General features: G+C 38.9%; 1 protein-coding gene across 1 annotated transcript; it reads right to left on the bottom strand.

Annotated features, from left to right (window-relative positions):
• On the bottom strand, positions 1-27,062 carry LOC109935623 (natural cytotoxicity triggering receptor 3 ligand 1-like). Its single transcript, XM_020534269.2, has 5 exons — positions 27,020-27,062; positions 26,438-26,740; positions 16,562-16,858; positions 13,133-13,246; positions 1-3,415 (listed from the first exon to the last, which is right to left on the bottom strand). The coding sequence occupies exons 1-5, from the start codon at positions 27,060-27,062 to the stop codon at positions 3,213-3,215; spliced, it is 960 nt and encodes a 319-aa protein (XP_020389858.2). The 3' UTR covers positions 1-3,212.
• Between the last annotated feature and the right edge of the window lie 445 nt (positions 27,063-27,507).

The following is a 27,507-nucleotide window of genomic DNA, read 5'->3' as shown; positions in this document are numbered from 1 at the left end:
TATTTGAAATATAATTGATTATAACAAATTATATTTGGTACAAGATAGCAGTGTAAATAATGTACTAATGATACATGCACCAGAATATAAAAATAATATGCATAGCATCAGAGAAAATTTGTGATACAGAAGGAAAAAACTTAACCCATCTTGACTGTGCCAATCAACGAGAAGTTACTCAGCCTCATCCCACATTGCTGTATATGCTTCATAGTCTTGCAGATCACAGTTCTTCAAACAGGCATCCAAATGATTGTCAAGTGTGTAATTTGCTTTCTCAAACACCTTTAAGACAGTGACTTCCAGATTTCTACTATCCTGTTCTACCAACTTAAATTCCAGCGGTCTGCACATTGACCCTTTGCTAAAGTGAACAGATTGTAAAATGCTATTTTATCTGTGCTCTCTAAAAATTATAAAGATTACCTAGTATGTTATCTCTGACAATGATTGCAATTTTAAATTTAGTGTAACGGTATAATATTTCTTAACATAACAATGTAAGCAGTTGCAACATGAAGATTTAGAATGCAATAAAATGTGTATATTTGATGATAGAAATTGATAGTCAAATTTGATTAAAAAAAAAACTGAGCACTGGATCCTGCATACTGAAAAGAGAGAGAGTAGAGAATTCTGGACAGTGATGTAAATGGGTAATGGAATTCTGTGCACATGGTACTAATAAGGTAAAAGAATTACTCTATTGAGCACAAAAAGAAAACTGAAAAATTCAACAAAGTGTATATGACTAGGGTAATGAAATGTTGTGCAATATATAGTACCTGAAGAGTCAGTTGAATTCTCAACGTTGCATGTGAAAGACTGAATAAAACTCCAAATATTGGCTGAAAATAAGAACATATATATGTATGAAATTGTTGTAGAAGGCCATTCAGCTCCACAAACCTGCTTCACCACTCAATAAGTTAAAGGCTGGTTTGTTGGTTTAGAATTCAACATTCCTCTATACCCTCAATAACATTTGATTTATTCATCTCACAAGAGTCTACCTAATGCTGCCCTAAAAAAATCCAGTGGTCCTGGTTTGATTACTTTTTGAGGCTGAGATTACAAAAGTTGCAGAACAAGAACTCAGAGAAAAATAAGTCATCTTCATTCAAGTTACCCTCACTCTTCGAAACCCCAGTGAAAACAAGTGCTGCCTGTCGAACATAACCGTACAAGATAATGTGGATATTCAAGGTATCAATCTAGTACATCTCCTCTGAACTACTTCCAATACATTTATATCTCTAACATCCTTACATCCTCAAATAAAGAGACCAAAACTACACATGATACTTAAAATGTGGTCTCAGCAATGCCCTGAGTAACTGAAGCATAACATTCTTGTTTAATGTTAAATTTTTCAGGATAGCATTCCATTCGTCTTAATTACTTGCTATACCTGCAAACTAACTTTATGACTCATATTAGGGCACCTAGATCCCTCCCCACGTCAGAATTGTCCAGTCATTCTCCATTTAAATAGAACACGGCATTTTTTTTTAAAGTTCTATCTGCCAAAGTGAACAACTCCACAGTTTTGCACATTATACTCTATCTGTCAGATTTTTGCCCACTCACTCAATCCATGAATTTCTGATTGCAAGTTCCTTATATCCTCTTTACAACATAATTTTCTGAATATCTTTAAGTCACATGCAAACATAACTATCAGGTTTTCACTTCCCTCATCTAAGTCATTGATATGAACTGTAAAAAGATCAAGTCCCAGCATAAACTAATACAGAATCCCACTCATCACATCCAGCCAATCAGAAAAAGATGCATGAAAGCATTCTCTATTTTTGCCTGCCAGCTCCTCATCTTCTATCCATGTTAGCCATCGATGTAATCACTATACAATTCATTCCTACTTTACACAAGAATCTTTTTTGTGGCACATGGCCAACCTCCTTCTGGAAATCCAAGAAAAGTACATCAATGGGTAGATTTTAGTCATATTACTACTTCAAAGAACTCCAATAAATTGATTAAACATAACCACTCTTCACAAAGCCAATCTCATTTTCATGCATTATCCTGTGTTTTCCTAATTTCCCAGCTATAATCTCCTTGATGTCGTACTGTAACATCTTCTGCCATGATGGATGTCAAGCTAACTGGCCGGTAGTTCCAGTTTTCTCTGCATCCCTCCCTTCTTGAGTACAGACATTTTGTTTGCTACTTTCTAGTCTGATGAAATTTTCCAGCATCTTGAGAATTCTAAAAAACTAACACAAACACACCAACTTCCACATTAGCTTCCGCTTTTAAGACCCCAGGACGAAATCCAAGCCTAATCAACCTACAGCTCTAACAGTTTTCTCAGCACTGCCTCCTTTGTAATTGTAACTTCATGAAGTTTCCCTCTTCTCTTCACCTTCTGATTAACAGCTATTACTGCAACGCTTTCTTTATCCTCTGTAGTGAATTTAGAAGCAAAATATTTGTTAATTTTGACCACTATTTCCTTAGTATCAACTGTTAACTCCTAATTCTCAATCGCTAGAGGACCAACATATGCTTCACTGACTTTGTTTTCCTTTATCAATACCTGTAGAAGCTCTTGCTTGGATTTTCTACAGTCTGGGTAAATATAAATTGAGATAGGGAATTGGCAGGCCATTTTGCCTATCACCTATTTTAAATTGTCAAACAATTCCCAAATTATCGAAAGCAGGGGCGAATATGTGCTTGAATTCCACAGAAGGGGTAATGAATAAAGACTGAAATTTTATTTACAGGCTATCAATGGTGGATTCAAACTCTGTATCCTGGATATGAATGAGGCAATTTATTCTATAACTTCTTGAAGATACACAGAATGAGTGTGGCTGGGGAACAAGCATTAAATTAGATTTCTGTTCGTTGTACTTTCCTAAATATGGGGTTCCTTCAAAAAAAATGAATGAACTCACAATGATTACAGAAAACAGTGGACACCCAGTGAAGATGTTGGCCTAATTATCAAAATTGATCAGAGATAAGGGTATTATCAATTTGGAGATATTGACTTACAGAAGAAAAGTAAAGTTTAGTGAGTTAACAAATACAGTTAAAAACAGAAACTTTCTGACTTTGCAACTCCCCTGGATTATCTCATAACCTCATTTATGAATGTATGCTGCCCATAACAATGTTGGTGCTCTCCAAAGAGAACCTATGGTCATTATAAAATACACTTCAGATTGCTTCTTTAACCATCAAGGACACTCAGGGTCCCTCTCCTTCTTACGGTGTTTCTTGTGTTTTGATGCAGTTTCATTAACATTTGGTCCAGCTCTTGGGTTCACAGCTGGCGTTGAACGATTATTTTTTCTTAATCCTTGTTCTTTGCATTTGGGATTCATTGGTATTGGCTCAGAGCATCGAACACATTGTCTCGTTCGAATATTACCTTTAGGAGCTATAAGAAAAAACAACATTAAATATAAGGAGCAGTATATCTGGAACACATTTGTCATGCTGACAACTTTATTACCTGGAATACCTGTCAGTCAAGATATGGTGTTTGTTTTGTCAAATTAATGACTGGACACATTTTCTAAAAATAACTTATATTTATATAGTAACTTTCACATCATCCCAAAATACTCCACATCCTATGAAATACTTTTGCAAGTGCAGTCACCATTTTATGAATACACACAGTCAAGTTGCCAACAGAGTTGCCTTTTGAAACAGTAATAACACGGTGATCAATTAATCTCCTGCAGCATTATTTTGATTTGATACTCAGCATTCATTATCTTTCATGACGAAGATTAATTCCCATAATTATGAGTTCATGACAAATTGTTTTTTCACATGTTGTATCACAGTTAACTAGAAAGATTCTGGGTGTATAATCTACACTGAAATGTCATTGTAAGCAAGTGCTGCAATGTATGGTGTGCCATCATTGGGTGGCACGTTAATAAAAAGCTTCATCTGCTCTTTAAGATGCACATAAAAGATCCCAAAACACAATTTCAAGAAGAGCAGGAATGGTCTTACATGGCATATTACAAAACAGAAAATCTAGCCAATGCGTAGCTTCAAACAAAAGCAAAACACCATGGATGCTGGCAAATCTGAAATGTAAACAAAAAGGCCCAAAGAAACTCAAAAGGTCTGGCAGCATCTGTGGAGAGAGAAACAGAGTTAATGTTTTAACTCTAATATGACTCTCCTTCAGAACTTCAAAAGAATCATAAGGGAATTAAAACATAAACTCCGTTTTTCTCTCTAGGGAAGCTGTCAGACCTGCTGAGTTTCTACAACACTTTGTTTTTATGTATACATTATGAATGCATGCATTAACCTACAAACCAGATATCAATTTGTTTAATTTACAAAACAGAGGACCATTTCCATTTTAATAGATGTAACATTTTAACAGATGAATAAATGGCAAGTAACAGTCATATTACACAAATGTCAAGCAATAACCTTCTCCAATAATGTGGTGGTGCCGGTGTTGGGGTGGACAAGTTCAGTAATCACATGACACCAGATTATAGTCCAACAGGTTTATGTGAAATCACAAGCTTTCAAAGCACTGCTTCTTCGTCAGGTATCGTCTTCACCTGATGAAGCAGCAGCACTCTGAAAGCTTCTGATTTCAAGTAAACCTGTTGGACTATAACCTGGTGTCGCGTGATTTCTGACCATCTCCCTTTGAAATACAAAGGCATTAGCATTAATTAATGTCCCACTTCAACAACCTAGAAATTAATGTTGCCTAGAAACTGAACTGTACCAGCCATGTAAGTACTATAGCTAGAAAAGGAGATCAGAGGCTTGGAAGTCTGCAGCAAGGAACTCATCTCCTGACCCTTCAAAGCCTGTCCACTGTCTGCATTTCCCAATTCAGGTGTGTGACAGAATACTCTCCACTTGTCTGAACGTGTGTTGCAGCATTTTCACTCATGAAACTTGACACAATCCAGAACAAAAAAAGCCAGGTTCAGTGGCCCATTCACCAAACTGAAGATTCGCTCCCCACAAAATTGATAACGTGTGCACCATAAAGTGGAAGCAACAGTAGCAGCAATGTGTACCATATGAAAGAAACACTCAGCAACTCACAGCACCATCCAAATCTGCAACTTTTATGATCTATAACGACAAGGTAACAGACCATTGAGAACACCACCTGCAAGTTCCCCTCCACACCGTCCTCCCTTGGAATTATATCATTGTTCCTTCACTATCAATAATCAAGATCCTAGAACTCCTTTCCAAAAAGCAGTGGTGTGCCTATATCAAATAAGCTGCAGCAGTTCAAAAATCTGACATACTACCAGTTTATCATGGGCAAAAATGGACAGACTGCAAATGTTGGCCGTATTAGTGATGTCACATCCCATGAAAGAATAAAAAGCTAACATCTATATAAAAAGAACCAATTATTTAAAAACCTCCTTTTTGCTGCTCAAGAATCTTTAAAGCATGAAGATTTCTACAAACATGAATCAAGGATATGCTGGCTAATATTCTTGAAGTTCTCCATACAACTACTACTATCATATCATGGGACAAGTTTGTATTATGATGTCTGGCTTGGTTATCCATTCAATGGTCTCCAGAAATGCCAGATAGTGAACAGACCTTAGTGAGCAATTTGATGTAATATGCATGGCCACAACGACACTTCACTCAGTCCACTGACTAGTGGCTGCCTTGTCGATACCCAATGCAGATTTGGGAGATGAAGATCAGGGGCTTTTTGATGACCACCTACATTTGGCCTCCCTGTGTATGCAGATTCATTGGGAGTTTACCAGCTAATATCATCACTCAAACCTTTGATTCCCTCAGAGATGAAAAATCTGTCTACCACAGCCTTGAATATAACTAATGATCAAGTCTCAATAGCCCTCCAGATGCAGGAGAAAAACTAAATGCAAAAATTAAAAATCAGACTACATTAATTACAAATATTAATTATAATTAACTTGAGACATTTTGAGCTATGAGCCAATGGTAAATGGAACATTAGATATTTTTGATTCTATAGATTTTGACTGAAAAATGAATTAACAGCTGAAATAAATCAGCTGTCATTTCAAACAAACCTATGGGATTTGGTTTCCATTCTGCTCATTCAATGGATTTTTATTTCATAACCTGAAGGAATGCAAAATAAAATTTAAGAACAATATTGTGACAGCAGAAAGACCACTTTATAAGTTGGTGAAAGAAATTTACAGACTAAGACTCACTGCAGGATACAACTAAAGTTGGAGTCAGTAAAAGTGAAACAATCCAGTTTAAGGAAGTAGCAATTAGTCAATGTGAAAAGTTGGCTTTCAAGTCCTTCTGATTTTTAAGAGGAAGCAAAGACTATCGGGGTAGTGAGTTCCACGGTTTCAGCTATTAGAATGAAGTAGTTAACAATGGAGGAAATGGTCAGAGTGTGTACTTCAACAAAATAATGTTTAAGGAAGGGGTTTCAGTATGAATGTTGGCTTATTTGGAAATTAGGTTAAACAGATGAGAATTTAGTAGATAAATAGCCATTGTAGTATCTTACAAAGACAAACAAATCAGAACACAGTTGGAGACAACCGGGAGAAAACAATGTCCTAAGAGGTTAAACTGTATGCTGAGACTTAAAGGAGGCTATTTTAATATAGCAATAGGATTGAATCCAAGATAATATTTAAAACATGGAATTGTTGAAGATAACATACATATTCAATCTGAAAGTGGACGTAACCTTCTTGAAACATTTCATGCTCAAGTCTTACAGACTCAGTGAACAATGAAGATGAATAGTTCAGTGCATGAAGGTCTACAGATTGAACAAACAAGAGACTAGACTTTGTTTGATTGCAAGTAACATAAATAAAAGTAGCTCTCTGAAAAATTGAGAACCAATTTATTTGTTGCACTGGAAGTTCTGTCATGAATTCATCTGCATAATTATTTATAAGAAATGTTGAGTTAAACAGGTGCAAAAGGTTAGTAATGGTGGGAGAGGAAAATTTACGTAACAGAGATTGAAAGGAATAATTAAGGGTTGTGTCACAATAGACGACAAATATTCAGAAAGCTAAGAAGCAATTCAAACACTTAGAAATCCTTGGCAAGACTTTGAGAAAAAGAATTAAGAAACAGAATGAAAAATAAAGGGAAAGGGACCCCAGGTGTAGCAATGAGCCTGCAAGCAAATGGCAGGGATACTAACACCCACCCCTTCAATAGAACATATGAAACAGGAGCAGGAGTAGACTGTTTGGTTTCTCAAGCCTGCTCCAGCATTCAATAAAATCAATCTTAATCTGATTGAGACTTTAATTCCACTTCTCGACTACAAATCACTGTCCCCCAACCCCAATAGCTCAACTTGGCCATTAACATTTGACTGCGTCATAGATCAAAAGTCTGTCTAACTCAGTCTTAAATATATTCAATGATCTAACCGCTACAGATCTCGAAGTAAAGAATTCCAAAGTTTAGATTGCTTTCTGACAGAAAAACAAATCTTCTTCATCTCCATCTTAAATGAGAAACCCAATACTTTTAAACTGTGACCCTTGTTCTTGATTCTCCTATGGGGGGTAACATATTTTCAAGATCCACTCTGTAAACCCACCCTCAGAATCTTACATGATTTAATAACATCACATTACATTCTTCTAAAATCCAATGAGAACAGTCCAACCTGTTCAATGTTCTGTCATAAAACAAGCCTTACATACCAGGATTAAATTGAGTAAATTTTTTCTCTACTTCTTCCATTGTAAGTATATCCTGTGCTGCAACTGCCCAAAACTGAAGTTGACAAGCTGGCCACCTGGGGTTTTTCAGCTGACAAAAGATGGACAAAACGGGTTGACAGTTACATTCAGCAGATGTTCACAGCCAGACTTGTGGCTTCTATTCAAGGTCACTGGATAAGACAATGAAATATCTCAGTGAGACAAGACAGGGGAGTGTTAGCATTGAGGCAGCCCTCATAAGGGAGGCACAGATGAGCAGCTTTTTAGCAAACTACTGTAAAAGCTCCATTTAATATGGAGCAGAAGGGGAATCTGGACCCATGTAGTTAAAAAAAAAATTCAGGTATTGTAACTTACACAAAATACACTCTCAGAGATGTATATTTGTACAATAATAGTGTTAGTTTTATTTTTACCATATTAGACATTCATGAATTTAATTAAATTTCTGTAGACAGGCAGCTCTAAGCGCACAAGCATTTTTGATAAGAAAGCATCCTTGAAAAATCTACATGAGAGATATTGATTCACAACCAGTCCAAAGTTTATAGTTTAACAAAAGTCAAAAGAAAAGTCTGATCCCAAAATAATCTAGAGTGTGTCTGGGTAATAGTCATTACATATTAAACATAGGCGTATGAGCGGTGTGAAGATAAAGGTGTAAACCTTAAAGTATCCATATAAGGATTTAATTGAATTCTTATAAGCAGCTAAACATAGCCAGTCAAAAGACATCTCCTCATCAGCAGGGAAGACAGAGCAACAAATGGTGTAAACAATCAACCTCTAAGAGAGCAAAAGAGGTTGTAAAATGGAAAATAAACAATTGTAGCTTCACAGCTCTGCATGCAAAAAGCTGTGAAAGTAATTGAATTTCATCCTTAGGAACGGAGTTTGAATATATGCTAGTTGGTGAGGAAACTTATGTGAAAGGTATTTGAAGTAAAGACAATGAGGGGAGGAGTGTGGGCGTCTTGAACCAACTCACAGCTGCAAAATAAAAAGACTGTGTATGTTTGATCTCCCCAATTTGTTAGCCTTGTTAAAGAACTTCAAGATTCGGTGTAACTATACAAAACTTTATACACCTAACTAACTGTTTATTTTAAGTGATAGTACAAATTTCAGAATAACTGGTAGAAATTACCATCCTTTTGTATCTTTTATATTGACAGAAGTAAAATAGTTTGCATAACAGAATGTGAAAGGTCCTTAGTGATAAATTATTGTTAATTAATGCGATGCAGCTGGCAAGCACCTGAGGAGGGTGGTAATCAGTATATTGAAATATGAATAAATGGAGCATCCGTTGTAAGATTCCAAAGATGAGAGATAAAGATGTCTGGGAATGTCGTGAGATCATGGGAAGACCTTCAGCTGTCCACAGAGATGTCAATCACTGATTGTGTGTTTGCAGGATTGGATGCATAGATTGGGGGCACATGGCTAATAACAAAATCAATCTTGTATGTAATCATTGTAATGCAAAATATTCAAAAATGCTGTACTTGAGTGGAAAGGGCAGAATAGACCTATTCCACTCCCATGCTGCACGGTGAAGAATTCTGAATAAAGACTGACTTGTGCTGCTAGACACAGGACTGGAGACTTCACTTTGACATCTCTCTCTCCCCAACATCCTGCTAAAGTAATGAAACCAAATTGTACACAGCACTCCATGCGTCTTATCAGTACTTTGCACAGCTGCATCTAGACTTCGAGATAGTAAGAACTGCCGATGCTGGAGTCTGAGATAACACAGCGTGGAGCTGGAGGAATACAGCAGGTCAGGAAGGTTCTGACCCGAATCGTCAGCTTTCCTGCCCCTCCCCCATTGCTGACGGAGGGTCTCTACCCGAAATGTCAGCTTTCCTGCTCCTCTGATGCTGCCTGGCCTGCTGTGTTCCTCCAGCTCCACACTCTGCTATCTACATCTAGACTTCCATACTTTTATAGCCCACACCACTTGTGATAACGGCTAACATTCTATTTGCCTTTCTAATTATCTGTTGTATCTATTGCATTAACTATTTTTGATTTGTACACACAAAAACTCAGATCCTTCTGTGCCATAAGCATTCTGCAGTCTCTCTCCATGGAAATAATATTTTGCTATATGCTTGCTGCCTAACTTGTGGTGATGTTGCACGAGATGGTCAAGAGATGACTGCCCCCTGTATTACATTATCATCTTGCCATAGACCAGCATTGCAAGCAGGTTGTCAAAGCCATCCAGACTAGCTTTACGACACAACTGACTGTTACTATCCCTGCAAATCTGTTTTGAGGTAAAATGTATTTGCAAGTGATGGCAGAGTTCTGCACTACCTTTCTGTTGGCCTTAACCTTAAACAGACTATCTCCCATAGTCTTTGCTTGGTATGGGTCGTGAATCTTGGAAACTTGCTTCCCAGAGGGCTGAGGATGCTACACGTTTAAAAATATCTAAGGCTTAGCTAGATAGATTTTGATCTCTCAGGACATCAAGCAATAAGGCAAGCTGCCAGAAAGATAGCATTGAAGCCAAAGATCAGCAATGATTTTACTGAATGGCTGAGCAGACTCAATGAGCCTGATAATCTATGTCTGCCCCTCATTCTTGTGTTATGAACTGAAGGGTTGCAGTTTGTCAGGTCCTCCAAATCTACCATCTTTAAAGATGACAATGCATTCCAGTTGCAGTGTAAAAAGTCATCTGTGTATACCATTTCCAAAGCACCTCCACAGCTAATCTTGCCCCATAGGCATCCGAAAATCTAATCCTTTGAATTGTATTCTATCCATGTGGAGAGAAGGCAAAACATTACTGTGCCTTTAAATGTACTCACCTAATCTGGATGTTCTTGGTGCTTACAACAAAAGTTTTCTGTTCACTAACACACTTTACATTAATGAACTCAAAAGTAAATTGTATAAAATGTTAACTATGTATCCAAAAATGAGCTACTGCAGATTTATCAGAGATAGCAAGAACTGTAGATACTGAAGTCAGAGACAACACAGTATGGAGCTGGAGGAACACAGCAGGCCAGGCAGCATCAGAGGAGCATGAAAGTTGACGTTTCAGGTTAGGACCCTTCTTCAGAGAAGAGATTTATTACAGTTTTGAGGGTCATATGGCATGGGAATAGACCTTTTGGTCTAACCAGTCCATGCCAACATTATCCCAAACTAAAGTAGCCCCGCCTGTATGCTTCCGGTCTATATCCCTCCAAACCTTTCCCATTTACGTAATTATCCAAACGTCTTTTAAATTATGTTATTGGGCCCACATCCACAACTTGCTCAGAAAGTTAATTCCACATGCAAACCAAACTCTGTGAAACATGTGCCCCTACGTCTTTCTTTAAAATCTTTCTCCTCTCACCTTAAAAATGCGCCCTCAAGTCTTGAAAGCCTCTATCTTAGGGAAAAGACACTTAACGTTAAAAACTGAAAGAACTGTGGATGCTGTAAATCAGGAACAAAAACAGAAGCTGCTGGAAGCTCAGAAGGTCTGGCAGCATCTGTGAAAATAAAATCAGAGTTCATGTTTGGGTCCAGTGACCGTTCCTCAGAATCCAGTTCTGAGGAAGGGTCACTGAACACAAAACATTAACTCTGAATTTTTCTTCACAGATGCTGCCAAGACCTGCTGAGCTTCCAGCAACTTCTGCTTTTACACCTACCATTAACCCTATCTATACCCCTCATTATTTTATAAACTTCTATACGGTCACCTCTCAGCCTCTTACACTCCAGTGAGCAAAGTCCCAGCCTACTTTGTAACTCAAACCTTCCACACCCAGCAATATCCTGGTAAATCGCTTCTGAAGCCTCTCCAGTTTAATAATATCCTTACTATCACTAGGCAACCAAAATTGAACATTGTTTTCCAGAAGAGGCCTCACCAATGTCCTGTACAACCTCAACATGACTTCCCACCTCCTATTATTCAAAGGGCTGAGCAATGAAGGCAAGTGTGTGAAAACATCTTTTTAATCACTTTGTCCAGATGTGATACAAACTTCAAAGAATTGTGTACCTTAACCCGTAGATCTCTCTGTTCTACAGCCCTACAATTAATTGTATAAGTCCGACCCCTGTTTGTGGTACCAAAATGCAACAGCTCGCTTTATCCAGATTGAACTGCATCTGCCATTTTTCAGTCCTCTAACCCATTTGATCAAGATCTGTCGGTAATCTTAAAAAAAGCCATCTTCACTGCCTACTACACCACCAATTTTGGTGTTATCTGCAACCATGCCTTCTATCATCTCATCCAAATCATTTATATTAATGACAAACAAAAGAGGACCCAGAACCAATCCCTGTGGAATGCTGCTGGTGACAGGCCTCCAGTCCGAAAAACAACGTTCCTCCACCACTCTGTCTCCTGCTGTTAAGCCAATTATGTATCCAATTGGCAAGCTCACTCGGAATCCCATGTGACCCAACTATACTGATTAGTCTATCATATAGAAGATTGTTGTAGGCTTCATTCAAACCTAAATAGACAACATCTACTGCTCTGCCCTCAACAATCTTTTTGGTAGCTTCCTCTAAAAACTCAAATCAAGTTTATAAGACACGACTTTCCTCACACAAAACAATGCTGACTGTCGCTAATCAACTTTTACCTCTCTAAGTATTTCCATAATAAACAAAAATGATACTGCTGGAAAACTGCATTTTCTATAATGTAGCAAACGATATGTAATTTGTTTGTGAATACTTTGCTCTTACTTCCAAAGAAATTGCAAATATGTCTGCAGAGAACACAAGTGTAACTTCACTAGAAGCTCTGAACAGAATAGATCTTCAAAATGTGATTTGTCATTTGATATGTAACTATGACATGCTTCAATCCAACAGTAAATTTTCTTAACACATACTAGAGTAGTCAAATGTTGAATTATTAATTATTTAAAAAGAAATCACATGATTAATTTGGGTTCTTGATTTTTTTTTTCCCTATCTATCCTGCTTTCTTACAATCCTATTTTTTACAATCACCCCTAACAATTTACCCACAACCAAAGTCAGATTCACAGGTCTAAAGTTCCTAGTTTCCCTTACAACCCTTCTTAAACGAAGGTACAAGATTAGCCAGCCTCAAGTCATCAGGGACCTCACCCATAGTTATAGATGATGCAAATATTTCTGCAAGAGGTCATGCAATTACTTCTCACAATGTTCTGGCATAAATTAGTTTAGGTCTTATCCACCATTAATATTCTCTAAGACCTCCAGAACTTCCGCTTCTGTAATGTAAACTATTTTTTAAAACATCAAAATTTATTTCCCTGCCTTCTCTAGCCTCCCTTTCTTTCTCCAGAGTAAAACTTTTCAACTTGTTGTCTTTGTGTATTTGCATTACTCATTAATATTAAATCTAGAAGTTCTAACTTTAATGTAACTAGATGGTTACTTACCTTTACGTTTACAGCATTTACGACAAATGACCACCACAATAATAGTCAGAATCAGTGCAGATATTGCTACACAGATGTAGATCCACCAAGGAAAAGATTCACTGAAACTACGATCTGCAAGAAACACACAAAAGAAAAAAGGTATTCAATTTTAGTAGAAAAACACTGGTGTGTTAGAACAACAGATGCTTACTTAACTCTGAGACTCCAGGTTATTCTGATGGCGCTTTACAGATGATATTGTGAACTTAAGTTGCCTGCGCAATAACAGCACGGCAGGCTTCACATCCAACATTCCAATGTGGGCCATAACACTACTTCAAACATATAAACTTCCTCAAGTACGTTAGATGTGGGTTTGAACATTTGAATGCAGTTCCTACACAGTTTGGTTCAGAATAGCAATAGATTGGTTATATCACGTACAGAATCCATAAGACTAGAAGTGAAAAATTGGTGAATTGAATGCTTCAATGACTGCGCTCTTCAAAAAATGAGGTAAGAATTTTATTCTCTGCATCTTATCTACATCATATTTAACTTGGATATATTTGCACAAAAAGAAAATATTATTCTTCAGAACATTCATCTTTGTTCAGCTAGAATAAACTATCTTCAAATATGAAAAATGCAAAAATATTTCCACGATAAACAAAAATAATGATACTGCTGGAAAACTGCATTTGCAATAATGTAGCAAAAAAATATGTAATTTGTTTTGTGAACAAATTTAATTGCTCTTACTTTCAAAGAAACTGCAAATATGTTTGCAGAGAACACAAGTATAACTTCTCTAGAAGATCTAGAGAATAGAATAGATCTCCAGAATAGATCTTGGAAATTTGATTTGTCACTTGAAATGTAACTACAATGTACACCAGTCCAACAGTAAATTTTCTTAACACATTCTAGAGTAGTCAATGTTGAATTATTAGTTATTTAAATAGAAAGCACATGATTAATTTGAATTCTTGATAATCTTTCTTTCCATCTATCCTGCTTAATGAATTTATATATGATATCTGTTGCAACCTTGGGATTTTGAAAGTGCTTTGCAGCCAGTTAAAAACATTTAAACATGCGGCCAATTTGTGTGCAGCAATGAGCATAGTGGAAAGTAAGCCAGGGCTATTGAAACAGAAATATGAATTTAAATTACACCACAGCTGCAGGAGAATTAGCATTCAATTAATCAATTAAATTTAACATAAAAATGATACCATGTAGTAACTTCTGAATTGTCATAAAACCCCTACTGAAAAGGAAATAAGCCATCCTTTCCCTTTCAGGCTAATACGTACACCGAGATTAATGTAACTCATTCTTATCCTTCTAGTATACCATGGGTAATTTGAAATAAATATTGTCAGTGATATTCACATACTGTGAATGAAAAGCACGGTGAGGCTTTGGCTCATTGTGCTAACCTCTTGTTGACTTTTGATCACAGTGCATTATCAGATCTGCCTGGAACTGCAGACCTATCAGCCTTACTTCAGTAGTCAGGGAAATGCTACAATTAGAAAGTGCATGAAAACTGAATACTTAAATAAAAATTCTTTGTTTGGTCGCATTCTGCATGGACAAATTTGTTGATTTTTTTTGAGGATGCTGGTAGCAAAATTGGTAAAGGGCAGGCAATGTTTGTACTACATTAAGATTTTCAGAAGGCTATTGGTAAGGTCTCCCACAGACATTTAGTTTGAAAAATTAAAGCATATGGTACAGAAAGTAATGTACTGGCATGGATTTGAGATTATGTTCTGTGTTAGCCGATATAGGAAGAAGTGGGCTATTCTCAGATTGACAGACAGATTAGTGGGATACTACTGGGCCCAGCTGTTCACAATACAGAAAATGATTTGGCTATCTGGAGCGAATGTAATATTTTCAAATTTGCAGATAATACAAAGCTAAGCAGGAATGTGTGTTAAGAGGAAGATATGAAACATTTTCAGGAGGATTTGGTCAGGCTGTGATTAGACAACAATGTGCCAGATGGAATAAAATGTGGAAAAAAAATCAGGTTATCCACTTTGGCAGGAAGCAAAGGTGTGCAGAGTATTTCTTAAATAGTGAGAGGTTGGAATGTGTAGATGTTCAAAGGTGACTAGCTGTCCTTGTCAATAAATCACTGACGGCTAACATGCAGGTACAATAAGCTTGTAGGAAGGCAGAAAGAACATTAGCCTTTATTGAAAGAGGATTTGTGTACTAGTGAACCTTTGCTTTAATTATGAAAGAATTTAGTTTAGATTATGGATGAATAATAAATCCTGGCCCAGCCAGTGACATCCTCATCCCCTGAATGATTGAAAGATAAAAATGCCACACCTGGACTACCGTGTGCAGTTTTGGCCTCGTTATCTCAGGAAAGATAATATTTCCGTAGTGGGAGAACAACAAAGTGTCACCAGACTTTTTCCAGGATGGCTGAATTGTCTTATAAACACAGATTGGGCAAACTGGGCCTACATTCCATAGAGTTTCACTCAAGGAGAAGTGATCTCATTGAAAACTACAAAACACTTGAAAGGAATAGACAGTGTAGATGCAGGTTTCCCCTGGCAGGGGAGTCTAGAATCAGGAGGCACAATTTAAAAATAAGGGGGATACCACTTAGATCGGAGGTGAAGATAAACTTTTTTTTCTACTCAAGAGGTTGATTATCCATGGAATTCTCGATCACAGAGGGCTGTGGAAGCCCAGTCTTTGAGTATGTAGACATTGAGAAATTTCTGAATCCCCACAGATGGTTACGGGGATGGGCTAGGGAGCTGCTTAGGAAAGTTAATATGCATCTTGTTCTCTGGTTCATGTTGGAGGGACGAACTTGTTGATCTTTTTGATGTATTAGATTCGTTATTTAAAAAAACAACAGTTGTATGGAATGTTGATAAGATCACAGTAAAGGAGGGGATGGGATATTCTAGATGTGAGAAGGAGAAAAATAAAAGAATAAAGGGTCATGGATTTATTTTCTGTGTGGCCATGTATGCATGGAGCTGCAAGTATAAATAACGGTACATTATCCTATTGAAGTGTTCAAAGAATATCCCATAAATAGACAAGGAAATTTTTGAACTGTCAAGGTGCCTCTTGAAATGATCTGAGGAAACTCTCCCCAAATGTATTTTTGTAATCAATAAGCTGTTGTTTGATTTACTTTGCAGTTTACTTGTGATGATTTTACAACAGAAATATATTGAGTAAAATTAATCTTTAAAATTGGTGAAAAATTGGATCACTGAGGATGGTAGTTGCAGTTGATACACCAGGCCATCAGGCTTGATCAATTTCACCAAATTTTTCAAAATCACCAGCCCTGCACTTACAGCCTTTCAGGCATTTATGGTGAAAACGCTTCCAACCAAATGCAGTAAAGCCACAGCATGCTCAATTTCACAACTAAATAAGCATTGTTCTTACCTGGAATGCCAACAGTGTAATTGGCCCTAGTTGGATCCTTGAGGGTAGAGTGTGATACCTCACAGACATAAACAGTTCCAGGATGAACCGGCTGTGTTTCTACCAAATAACTGGTAACTTCATAAAGTCCCTCAGCATTCTTTGTTCTGGATGTCTTTATTCCCGTTCCAACATTTTGACCATCTTTACGCCAAGCAATAGTGTAATCATCAGGATAGAACGCAGATGTTTTACATATACATGTTAGAAAGCCGTTTGCAGAAAACTTTGGAATAATCTTCAGAGGACATGGAGAAGCTATAGAAAAATTTAAAAAAAGATTTCTTAATTTCCAAGTTAGACTGCATTTACAGTATATTTCTTTGGGTAATGTTTAACATCAGTGTAGTTGTTTTTTTACTTATTAACTGGTTCATAGAATTTTTTTTTGATACAATTGTGAATTACTTTGTATTAATTTTAGAGCCTGGCTGTTGAGAAAATTCTGACATAACATTAAATAGAAACTTGGGGTATTTGCAACACATTGTAGTGTAATAAGACTGCATACAAAAATATGGATTATACAAGAATTTACTGGGTGAATACATTATTTGTTGGTTCAATCTCTGGTCAGCATTGGATTAATTAGTGCCATTTTGCATGATTATAATTGGCTTAGGTTCAATTCTGACGTGCTCCAGAGATGTGTCATAACATCTCTGAACAAGTTGATTACAAATATCTCTGAGACTAAGTAGGGAAAATTAAATGAGCCATGTTTCAAATTGCTATCCAATGGTGCCTGTGAAAATGTTTACTGAGAATATCCGCTCAGAACGTAATTGATTTTGTTGGAAATATTTTGTGAAATTCATTGTTCATGCTAACTGACAGGATACTTTAGCGCTATCTCTGCTCAACAGAAAAAGGAGAATGATAATCACTATGTCAGCTATTTGCATGGAGTACATTAAATTTTATAAGACAACATACTGCAGGGCTGAATGGGGAGGATACGGAGAGGTCCTACTGCAGAGACCTGACACTGACATAAACGATGAATGGCGAAGTATTATTCTGTAACCATTGTATGATTTAATTTTACATTTCTCAGTATTCTAGAATCAAGAAAGAATAATTCTGACAATTTCCCCTGGAAAAGGTTTCAATAAAAATAATCATTGCTCGTTTCGAAATCTGGCACATATTACTGCAGAAAAGATCCCAACAGAAGAACCAACATGACAAGTACAACACAGGAACAATTTGTTTAGGGAAACTAGAACATGCACATGTTTGCATTTCTTTTTGGTCATTTGTGTAACGTGAGCATTTGGCCAGCATTTTCTGGTTGTTCTCAGTTGTCCTTGAGAAGGTGATGGTGAGCTGCCTTCTTGAACCGCTGCAGTCTATGAGCTGTAATTGGGCTGAGAGTGCCCTTCGGGAGATAATTTCAAGGTTTTACCCCAGTGGCAGTGAAGGAACGGTGATATGTTTCCAAGTCGAGATGGTGGGTGGCTTCAAGGGGAACTTGCAGATAGTACTGTTCCAGTTTACCTGCTGCCCTTATCTTTCTAGATAGTAGTGCAAATGGGTTTGCAAGGCGCTGTCTGAAGATCTTTGGCAAATTTATGCAGGACATCTTGTAGATAATACAGTGTGAGCATTGTGATGGAGTTACTGAATGCTTATGGATGTGTTGCCAATCATGTAGGCTGCTTTGTCCAGGCAAGTGGGGAGAATTCCATCACTTTGGAGAATCTGGAGGTGAATTATTCTCTGCAGTATTCATAGACTCTGACCTGCTAACTAAACTAGAGATAAATAGCTTTAAAAGCAGGATGAAAAAGATGGACCTCGAATTTAAACATGTAATTTGCATTTTTTTTTAATGGACACTGCAATTATCTATGCCTGACCTGATGTGGGACTGTTTGATGTTAGCACTGCGTGCCTGAATTGAAAGATTGCCATCCTATTCCATTAACCTAAATGAATCACCTGGACAATAGATGATTCATTTAATGCAATATTACAAAATGAGACAGTTAAATAGCAAATTTGCAACAAAGAAACCTTCAAAAAAAGAGTAATCATAATGTGAGAAATTTTATCTTCAGTTTGAAAGTTAAATCCAAAACTGATCTTAAGCTAAACTTTACTGGTTGGAGAAAGGTGGCCAATGTTAATTGGGAAGCTACAGTAAATGTTATGATATTGGAAATGCAATGGCTGTTTCAGTACAGCTTGAGCACTAGCATAATAAAAAAACCGAAAGAACTGCGGATGCTGTAAATCAGGAACAAAAACAAATTTGTTGGAAAAGCTCAGCAGGTCTGGTAGCATCTGTGAAGCAAAAAACAGCGTTGACGTTTTGGGTCCGATGACCCTTCCTCAGAACTGATACTGGCTGGGAAAATGTCAGTTTATATGCAGAAAAGAGGGGGAGGGGGATCGGGTAGGGAGTAAACGATAGGATAGAGCCTAAAGTGAGAGAAGAGCAGTTGGGCAAACAGTTGATAATGATGGCTGGGGGGATGAATAGTTGTTAATGGGGACTAACAGTGACTACTATCAGGTAGTGTATAATGGCAGGCTATGTGTTAACAAGGCCTGGTGTGTGGGGTAGGGTGCTGGGACACGGGACAGCTTAGGCCTTAAAATTATTGAAACCCGTCTCCGTTGCATATGTTCAGATGAGGCCAACTTCGACAAGGGACCCTCCGAAATGTCCACATTCTTCCTCAACAGAGGATTCCCCAGCTCCGTTGTCGACAGGGCCCTCAATCAGGTCCGACCCATCTCCCACACTTCTGCCCTCACCCCTTCTCTTCCCTCCCGCAACAGCGATAAGAGTTCCCCTTATCCTCACCTACCATCCCACCAGCATCCGCATCCAGAAGATCATCAGACGCCATTTCCACCACCTCCAGCAAGATGCCACCATCAGACACATATTCCCCTCCCCTCCCTTGTCTGCCTTCCGCAGGGACCGTTCCCTCCAGGACACCCTGGTCCATACTTCCTTCACCTCCCAACACCTCCCCACAGTCCTACGGCACCTTCCCCTGTAAATGGCGAAGGTGCAACACCTGCGCATTTACCTCCTCCCTCCCCAGTATCCAAGGGCCCAAACATACCTTCTAGGTGAAGCAACACTTCACCCGCACTTCCAAGAATCTAGTCGACTGCATTCGCTGCTCACAATGTGGTCTCCTCTACATTGGGGAAACGAAGCGTAGACTTGGCGACCGCTTTGCAGAACATCTACGTTCTGCTCGCAAAAAAAGACCCTGAACTACCTGTTGCCTGCCACTTCAATGCACCACCCTGTTCCCTGGCCAACATCTCTGTCTCTGGCTTGCTAGTGTTCCAGTGAAGCCCAGCGCAAGCTGGAGGAACAACACCTCATTTTCCGCTTGGGGACCCTACAGCCCTCCGGACTCAATATTGAGTTCAATAATTTTAGGGCCTAAACTCTCCTGTGTCCCAGCCCCCCATCCCATACACCAGGCCTTGTTACCACATAGCCTGCCACTACACACCCCCTGTTGTTAGTCACTAACAGTCCCCAGTAACAACTATTCACCCTCCCAGCCTGATCGTTAGCAACTCCTTTGTCTGTCCAACTGTCTTTCTCTCTCTTTGGGCTCTATCCTATCGTTTACTCCCTACCCCACCCACCTCCCTATTTTCTGCATATAAACTGACGTTTTCCCAGCCACCATCAGTTCTGAGGACGGGTCACCGGACCCAAAACATTAACTCTGTTTTCTCCTCCACAGATGCTGCCAGACCTGCTGAGCTTTTCCAGCAACTTTGTTTTTGTTCCTTAAAATTATTGAACTCGTTATCAACTCTTTGTCTGTCCAACTCTATCCTATTGTTTACTCCCTCCCCCATCCCCCACCCCCTCTTTTCTGCATATAAACTGACATTTTCCCAGCTAGCATCAGTCTGAAGCAGGGTCACCCAAAATGTTAACTCTGTTTTGTCCTTCACTGCTGCCAAACCTGCTGAGCTTTTCCAGCAACTTTGTTCTTGAGCACTAGCATTACAGCCTTATTTCAAACATAAACAAAAATGCTCACTTCCAAAGTTGAAGTGAGAGTGACTGCTGTTTATAAGAAGGACATATTAGACTCAGTAAAAACTGAAAAAAAAAAAACGTGATCACTGTAAATCAGAAACAATAACAGAAATTGCTGGAACATCTCAGCAGGTCTGGCAGCAACTGCGGAGAGTAATCAGAGTTAACGTTTCGGGTTGAGTGACCCTTCCTCAGAATATGAGCAGAACATTGTGAGGAAGGGTCACTTGATCTGAAATGTTAACTCTGATTTTGTTCCATATTAGACTCAGTGTGGCATCAAGGAGCCCTAACAAAATGCGAGTCAAAGGAAATAGGTGGAAAAATCTCCAAGAGTTGGAGTCATATGTAACGCAAAGGAAGAGGCACAGTGTGGTTGAATACATTCCTTCATCCTGAATGACTTCAGCACCAACAACACTCAGGAATCTTGACACTATTCAAAGCCAAGCAATTCTCTCGATTGGCACCACATCCACAAATATTCAACTGCTCCATGACCAATGCTCGTGGGTGTAATGTGTACCATCTACCAGATGCACTGCAACTTCTCACCAAAGGTCCTTAGATAGCACCTTCTAAACATATGACCACTGCCATCTGAAAGGATAATGGCAGCAGATACATGGGAACAAGACCACCTGCAAATTCTGCTCCAAGCCATTCACCATCCAGACTTGGAAATACATTTCCATTCCTTCAGTTTTGCTGTGACAAAATCATGGAACTCCCTCCCAATGGCATTTTGGGTGTATCCATGCCAAATGGATTGCCATTGTTCAAGAATGGCTCACCAGTATCTTCTCAAGGCCAATGAGGGATGGGCAGTAAATGCTGGCCCAGTATTAAAATGAACGTTGAAAAGATATTATAAGGATATAAGTTGACCCAAGAAATTGATTAGGCCAAAGAATGAGAGCATACTAGCAAGATATCCTTTCTTTAAGAGAAAGGTTGAAAATGCTTCAATAGAGAGTTGATAAAATGAGATGTTTCTTCTTGCATTTTCTGCCTGGAAACAGGTCTGATACCTTTGGCAAGAAGGGTGATCCTGATAACACTCAGCACAATTTGGATTGACACAAAAGCTGTTGACATCAGTATGATCAACGGCTGACTGAACTAACCATCCCCCAAGGAGACTAAGTTGCTCTGGCAACATGCACAGAACTATGGCAGAGGCTGTAGGTTTCTCACCTTCACCTGGATGTGTGATCAGACAGTTGAACAGGGATCTCTCTTGCTGTTACTTCTCTCATTGGTGTGTGTTGGATGAATTTATAAGTTGATGCTCATTCATTTAGTCATCTTATGGATACACCTTGCTTGCCATCAAGACATGGAGTGCAATTTGAACCAGAAGAATCTGGCTCAGAGGCAACAAAACTGCCATTGTACCATAAGACTTCCAGAGAGGAATCAGAGAAAGTAAATGTAGGCCTATTAGAAGCAGAAACAAGCGAAAGTATAATGAGGAATGAGGAAATGGCAGAAGCATTGAACAGATACAATGCATCTGTTTTCACAGCGGAAGACAAAACAAAAGGCTGCAAAAAGGGGCAATCAAATGCCCTGTAAAAATTAGGAAATTAAAAGAAATCCATATCAGTAGAAAATCTAATGGGACTAAGAGGTCATTAGTCCTCTGTTCCTGAAAATCTGTATCATAAAGTTTTAAAAGTGGTAGCAGCAGAAATCATTGGTGCATTATTTTTATTTCCAGAATTCCTTAGATTAAGTATAATTCATAAGAATCAATAGGTAGCTGACATAAACTCTATTACTTAACAAAGGGGCAAGGGCTAAAACCGAAACTGTGGGCCAAATAATTGAGTATTCATAGGTAAAATGCTAGATGCTATTGTTAGAGGCAGGGTAACAGAGCTCTTAGAAAACCACATGATTAAGCAGAGTTGACATGAAATGAAACAGTTTCTGTTAGGAGCTTTTTGAGGATGTAACTAGAAAGATTGTTCTGGTTGTTGGATTTTGTTTGTTTCTGAGGTTTCCAAAATGTATTCAATAAGGTTATGAAACAAAGTTAGTACTCAGAAGATTTGATGTCACATATTAGCATGGATTGAGAGCAGGTGAAAGACAATGTGAAAAGGGAAGTTATTCCTTTGGTAGTTATTCCGCTAGCATGAAGTGTGGTGTAGTTTTGGTCTCCTTACTTAAACAAGGACATGAAGGTTCACAACAGAAGAAGGGAATTGTCCTTTGATGAGGTTGAGTCGACTCATCCGTTACTGCCTAGAATTGGGAAGACTGAGAGTTGGTTTAACTGGAACATGCAAAATATTTTGAAGAGGGTGCCCAGGATAGAAAGTGTTCCTCCTGTCTGAGGTCTATGAACAAAGGTCAACCATTTTGGAATCCTAGGGGCAGTGGATGTTGAATGTGGTCAAGATTGAGATCAATAATCTCGGGGTACCAAGGGAATAAATGGATATTGGATCAAGGAATGAAACGATTAGTGATATTCTGTGTGAAGGTGCCTTTGGTGTATATCAGTCTGGATATTGTTGAATATTAGAGTAGTATTGACGGGTCAACCACTAGCTTCTACTTCTTAACGTCCTTGTTTTTAACATCGTCTAGCCGTGAGCCGAACGGCCTATTTCCCTGTTCTATCTATGGAAAATCTATGCTATAAATATTTCACATTCAGCAATGTAAAACATTTTTCTATTCTACCATAACTTGCAGCCATGGACTAGAGACTAATAACAAGGTTAACTGCGGAGTCTGCCAGTTTTCCACATTTCGAACTGCCGATAAAACCCAAAAATGAAGTCAGTGATTGGATTAAACTCATCACATCCCACATTTATAATGAAGGTTAGATTTCGGGCAGGTTAGCCTCAAGCCACTGACCTGACTGCATTCTAAGCCACACCAACATCACAGCTTATAATGGAAGCGAGATTTTACTTTTTAGAAAAACCTGGTTGTTAGCTTAGATAATAAATTATAGGGCACGGGGACGACCGCAAATAGCCAGTCTGACAGCTGATTCGAACGACGTTTAAAGTTACAAGGTCTCAAAATCAGACCTTGCGTTTTCTTACCCAATTGTCAGCTACTCGTTTGAACTGTTCCTCTGGAGTTAGGTCAAGCTTTGAAACGCTAATGTAAAGCGAGTAGCTGGGCTTGAATCCTCTGAATTGTTGACGATTTGGGAGGAACATGCATTTGACACGAAATTGAATCGTTAAACATTTTTACCATTTAGATACTAAATATTCTGTTTTGAAAGTTATGGCCTCTTAATTTTCAGGGGTTCGGAGTGTTTGTTATCTAGATTTGAGACCAATCTGCCTTTCACTTAGAGCACATATAGACATGCTCAGACATGGCGAACAAGCCTTTCAAATAAATAAAACAAAGGACAGCGGACATCTGAAACAAAAGCAAGCATTGTTGGCGTAACTCTGGCAGGCATTTGTGGAGACAAAGTACAGCTAACGTTTCCAGTCCAGTGACCCTCCTTCAGAACTGACGTCTTTCGTACCATTTTCATGCGGGGCGACTCGCCCGCACTTAACCATCACTCCCGAAATAATAGCCGCAGCTTCAGCACAGCTTCAAATGGTGTTTATATGACTACGTTTTGGGGAGGCAGTTCTGTGTTGTTCAATCTTGGAACTTTAGTGTTTCCTAATGAGATTGTTGCAATATAAGGGTTTGGGCAGTCATAGAGATGTACAGCGTGGAAACAGACCCTTATGTCCAACTCGTCCATGCTGACCAGATATCCTAAATTAATCTAGTCCCATTTGCCTGCATTTGGCTAATATCCCTTTAAACTTGTCCTATTCATATACCCAGCAAGGTGCCATTTAAAATGTCGTATTGTACCAGCCTTCACCACTTCCCCGGCACTTAATTCCATACATGCACCACACTTTGCGTGTAAAAGTGGTCCCTTATGTCCTTTTTAAATCTTTCTCTTGTCACTTTTACCGTGATTTGTAATTTGGCGCATGATCCAACGTGGTTCATTTTACACAGAGGCAAACAATTCAGTTACTATATGTACAGCCAATATGTAATAGCGATTCTGCGTGCGCAATTCGCGTCTCTACCAAATTGTATTATCGTTGAGATTATCCGTTTAATACAACCGCACCAATTCAGAATCACTTCCAGCGGCCCTTAACTGTTATTGCGAATTAGCTGCTGTTTCTTCAATAATTCGCAATAACAGTTAAGGGCCGCTGGAAGTGATTCTGAATTGGTGCGGTGGTGTTAAACGGATAATCTCAACGATAACACAATTTGGCAAAGACGCGAATTGCGCACACAGAATCGCTATTATATTTTGGCGTACGAACAGTAAATGAATTGTTATCCTCTGTGTAAAATAGACTATTTCGGACCCTGCGCCAAGGTATAAATCTCTGTTTAAAAGCAAATGAAGTCAAGGCAGAAGTGCCGCAGATAAAATCAATATCGTCGGTCCCTGCTGTTCAAGAGTCAAGCTGTGACTCAGGTTGGCGGAATACCACAATCTGACTGCAATTACTTTGAAACTCCTTCATATTTCCGAGTGCGATTATACTGCATTCGGGAGAATAATGTTGCGGACTAGCTGGAGTAACTCGTTAAAAAAAAACAAACAATCATTTCGGTCCAGAGACCCTACCAAAGAGAAACGAAAACCTCAACTTGTTTCTACGGTCAGGATTAGAAAAGCTCTCCACTGTATTCTATAAACTCCAACATTCTTCACCTTCCCGTGCTCATGTTATCCATACCGTTTAAAAAACAACCGGCTTAAATAATAGCCTCAGAACTTCTTCAATAAATCCTGGACAAGAACCGTAATTTTTTTTTTCACTATTTCACGTTTCTCGAGTGCGAGATTCCTTCTCTCTCTTCTGTAGAAGGATGAGGATGCAAGACAATGTAACTCAACACGGGCTGATTTATCTAAACCGCCAATGTACATAAAATGGTGCAGCTTTCCTTGCAAAAATGATTGAACGTTAGTCATTAAAAGTTTTTTTCAAAAAAATTTCGACCCGCAGACATCTAGCTTTCGTGTTAGCAAGTCTGCAGTTTTCATTTCGGAAATTTCCCGACAAAAGGTTAGCAATGAAATGGTTGAACTGCGTCCGAAACTCGCAGATTTCATTACCGTGTAGAGGAAGGTCGAGAATAAGTTAGAGATTTCACTGGATGGAAGGTGAACGATAACGAGAAACTCAGTTCACGATAACGATGCAAAATGTAACATCAGAACAAATTGCGAAATGTGTATTTTGAAAAATGTATTTGACTTCCTGCAGTAAAAGATTTCGAAATAGCAGCTAAAACAGAAGCGTGCTGTCGCTACTCTCCCCTTGCTGTACCCCACTGACAATTGCCGAATATTCAGTTTTCGGCTCTGAATTTTCAGCAACAAGAGCGCATACTTCCCGCGGCCAGTGAGTAATGTTGGTTAAAGCTGCACCTAAGTTGTTCCATTTTCCCGGATACAAAAGCTTGTTGCACACTGGGCGTTCAATCAAACATCTGTATTGAATCATAGAATCCCTACAGTGTGGGAAAAATGCCTTTTGACCCATCGAGTCTGCACCGACCCTCTAAGGAGCATCGCAACCAAACCCAGCACCGACCTGTAACCCTGTACTTACCATTGCCAAGCCACCTAACCTACACACATTTGGACTCCGAATCTACGCTACAGGAGAGAAAATGCCCATTATTTGCATTATCCTTCCCAGCCGTCCTCTCGTTTCAACTTTCCTGTCCCTCTAACTGCCGTGTATTCCACGTTGCTGAGAGTGATTACTCACCGCTTACATCCAGCCGTTTGCCAGTTCCATTTCCAGTATGTTCACCCTGCACTCTGCAATAATAGACGCCAGCGTCTCCAAAACGCACATTGTGAATGCGCAGAATGGCGCTGGCTTTGCTCTCTATCTGGAACTCTCTCCTCGAATCCTGTTTTGAGTTCAAGAATTCGCGGTCGCCGTCTTTCCACCAGTGCACCGTGATTTGTTTTGGATCTCGGAAGAGCGGGAACGAGCAGTAAAAAGTCACTGTCTGTCCTACGACTGCACTGGACGGTTTCAGAAATTGAGTCACTTCAGCGGCCGCTGTTGCGAAAACAAACAAAAACACCAAACATTTATTTACAGGAGGACGGCGGCGAGTGGAAAACTTGTAGTAGCAAATAAGGAAACAACTAGGGCTCAGCAGCGGCGCTTATGATTGCTTAGAAATATTTTTTTTTCGAAAGGCTAGAAACTCCATAAAGAACATGTATTTACTATTTATGGCTGAAGTTGTTACAAGTCATGCCCATACATAGAAAAAGTTGTAAATTGTACATGCGAAATAATCTATGTAGCAATCATTGAATTGAAGACACGTACCTGTACAAGAAAGGATCAGGATGAGCACGGGGCGAAGTTCCATTCCTCGGGACATAATGATATTTGGAACAGAGGCCCAGCTAAGTACCCGACCCCCAACTGGTTTGAGCGGGACGGGAGGGCGAGGGTGGTCACTTTGTTTTTTTCCACTCTCTTAAGCTCATGTGAAGTGCAATCGTTCAGTATCGTGCTTGCAGTCTTGCGGTTTCAGTACTGTTTTGGTAGGCAAGATCTACAAACCACGATGTGTATTTGAAACAGAAATAACGATGGTTTCGTTTCGTACCAAGCGTTGAAAACTTTTTTATCTGAAGCAGAAATCAAAAGTCATATCCATATGAGACGGCAATATGTGTCTGTGGGTTATTCTGACAAAGTTGACTGTAATGACAAAGTTCTGACTGTAATGTCCAGCCAATTTCCTCTGCTCAAGAGTGTGATATGCTACCTCCAGACAGCAGACTTTCAAAGCAGCCCAATGGTATCAA

This window comes from Rhincodon typus, chromosome 15, assembly GCF_021869965.1.
Source record: "Rhincodon typus isolate 14 chromosome 15, sRhiTyp1.1, whole genome shotgun sequence".
Classification (NCBI taxonomy): Eukaryota; Metazoa; Chordata; class Chondrichthyes; order Orectolobiformes; family Rhincodontidae; genus Rhincodon; species Rhincodon typus.
The sequence above is the reverse complement of the archived record's forward strand: the minus strand, read 5'-3'. Positions and strand labels throughout refer to the sequence as shown.

What these genes read in the sequence shown, in the direction of transcription:
- LOC109935623 (XM_020534269.2), bottom strand. Translation starts at nt 27,062, where the DNA reads ATGGAACTTCGCCCCGTGCTCATCCTGATCCTTTCTTGTACAG. An exon ending in CAAACGGCTGGATGTAAGCG is followed by an intron (nt 16,859 to 26,437) that starts GTGAGTAATCAC and finishes ATTTTTCTATAG; the next exon opens with CTTCTCCATGTCCTCTGAAG. An exon ending in TTACACTGTTGGCATTCCAG is followed by an intron (nt 13,247 to 16,561) that starts GTAAGAACAATG and finishes TGTTTCTTGCAG; the next exon opens with ATCGTAGTTTCAGTGAATCT.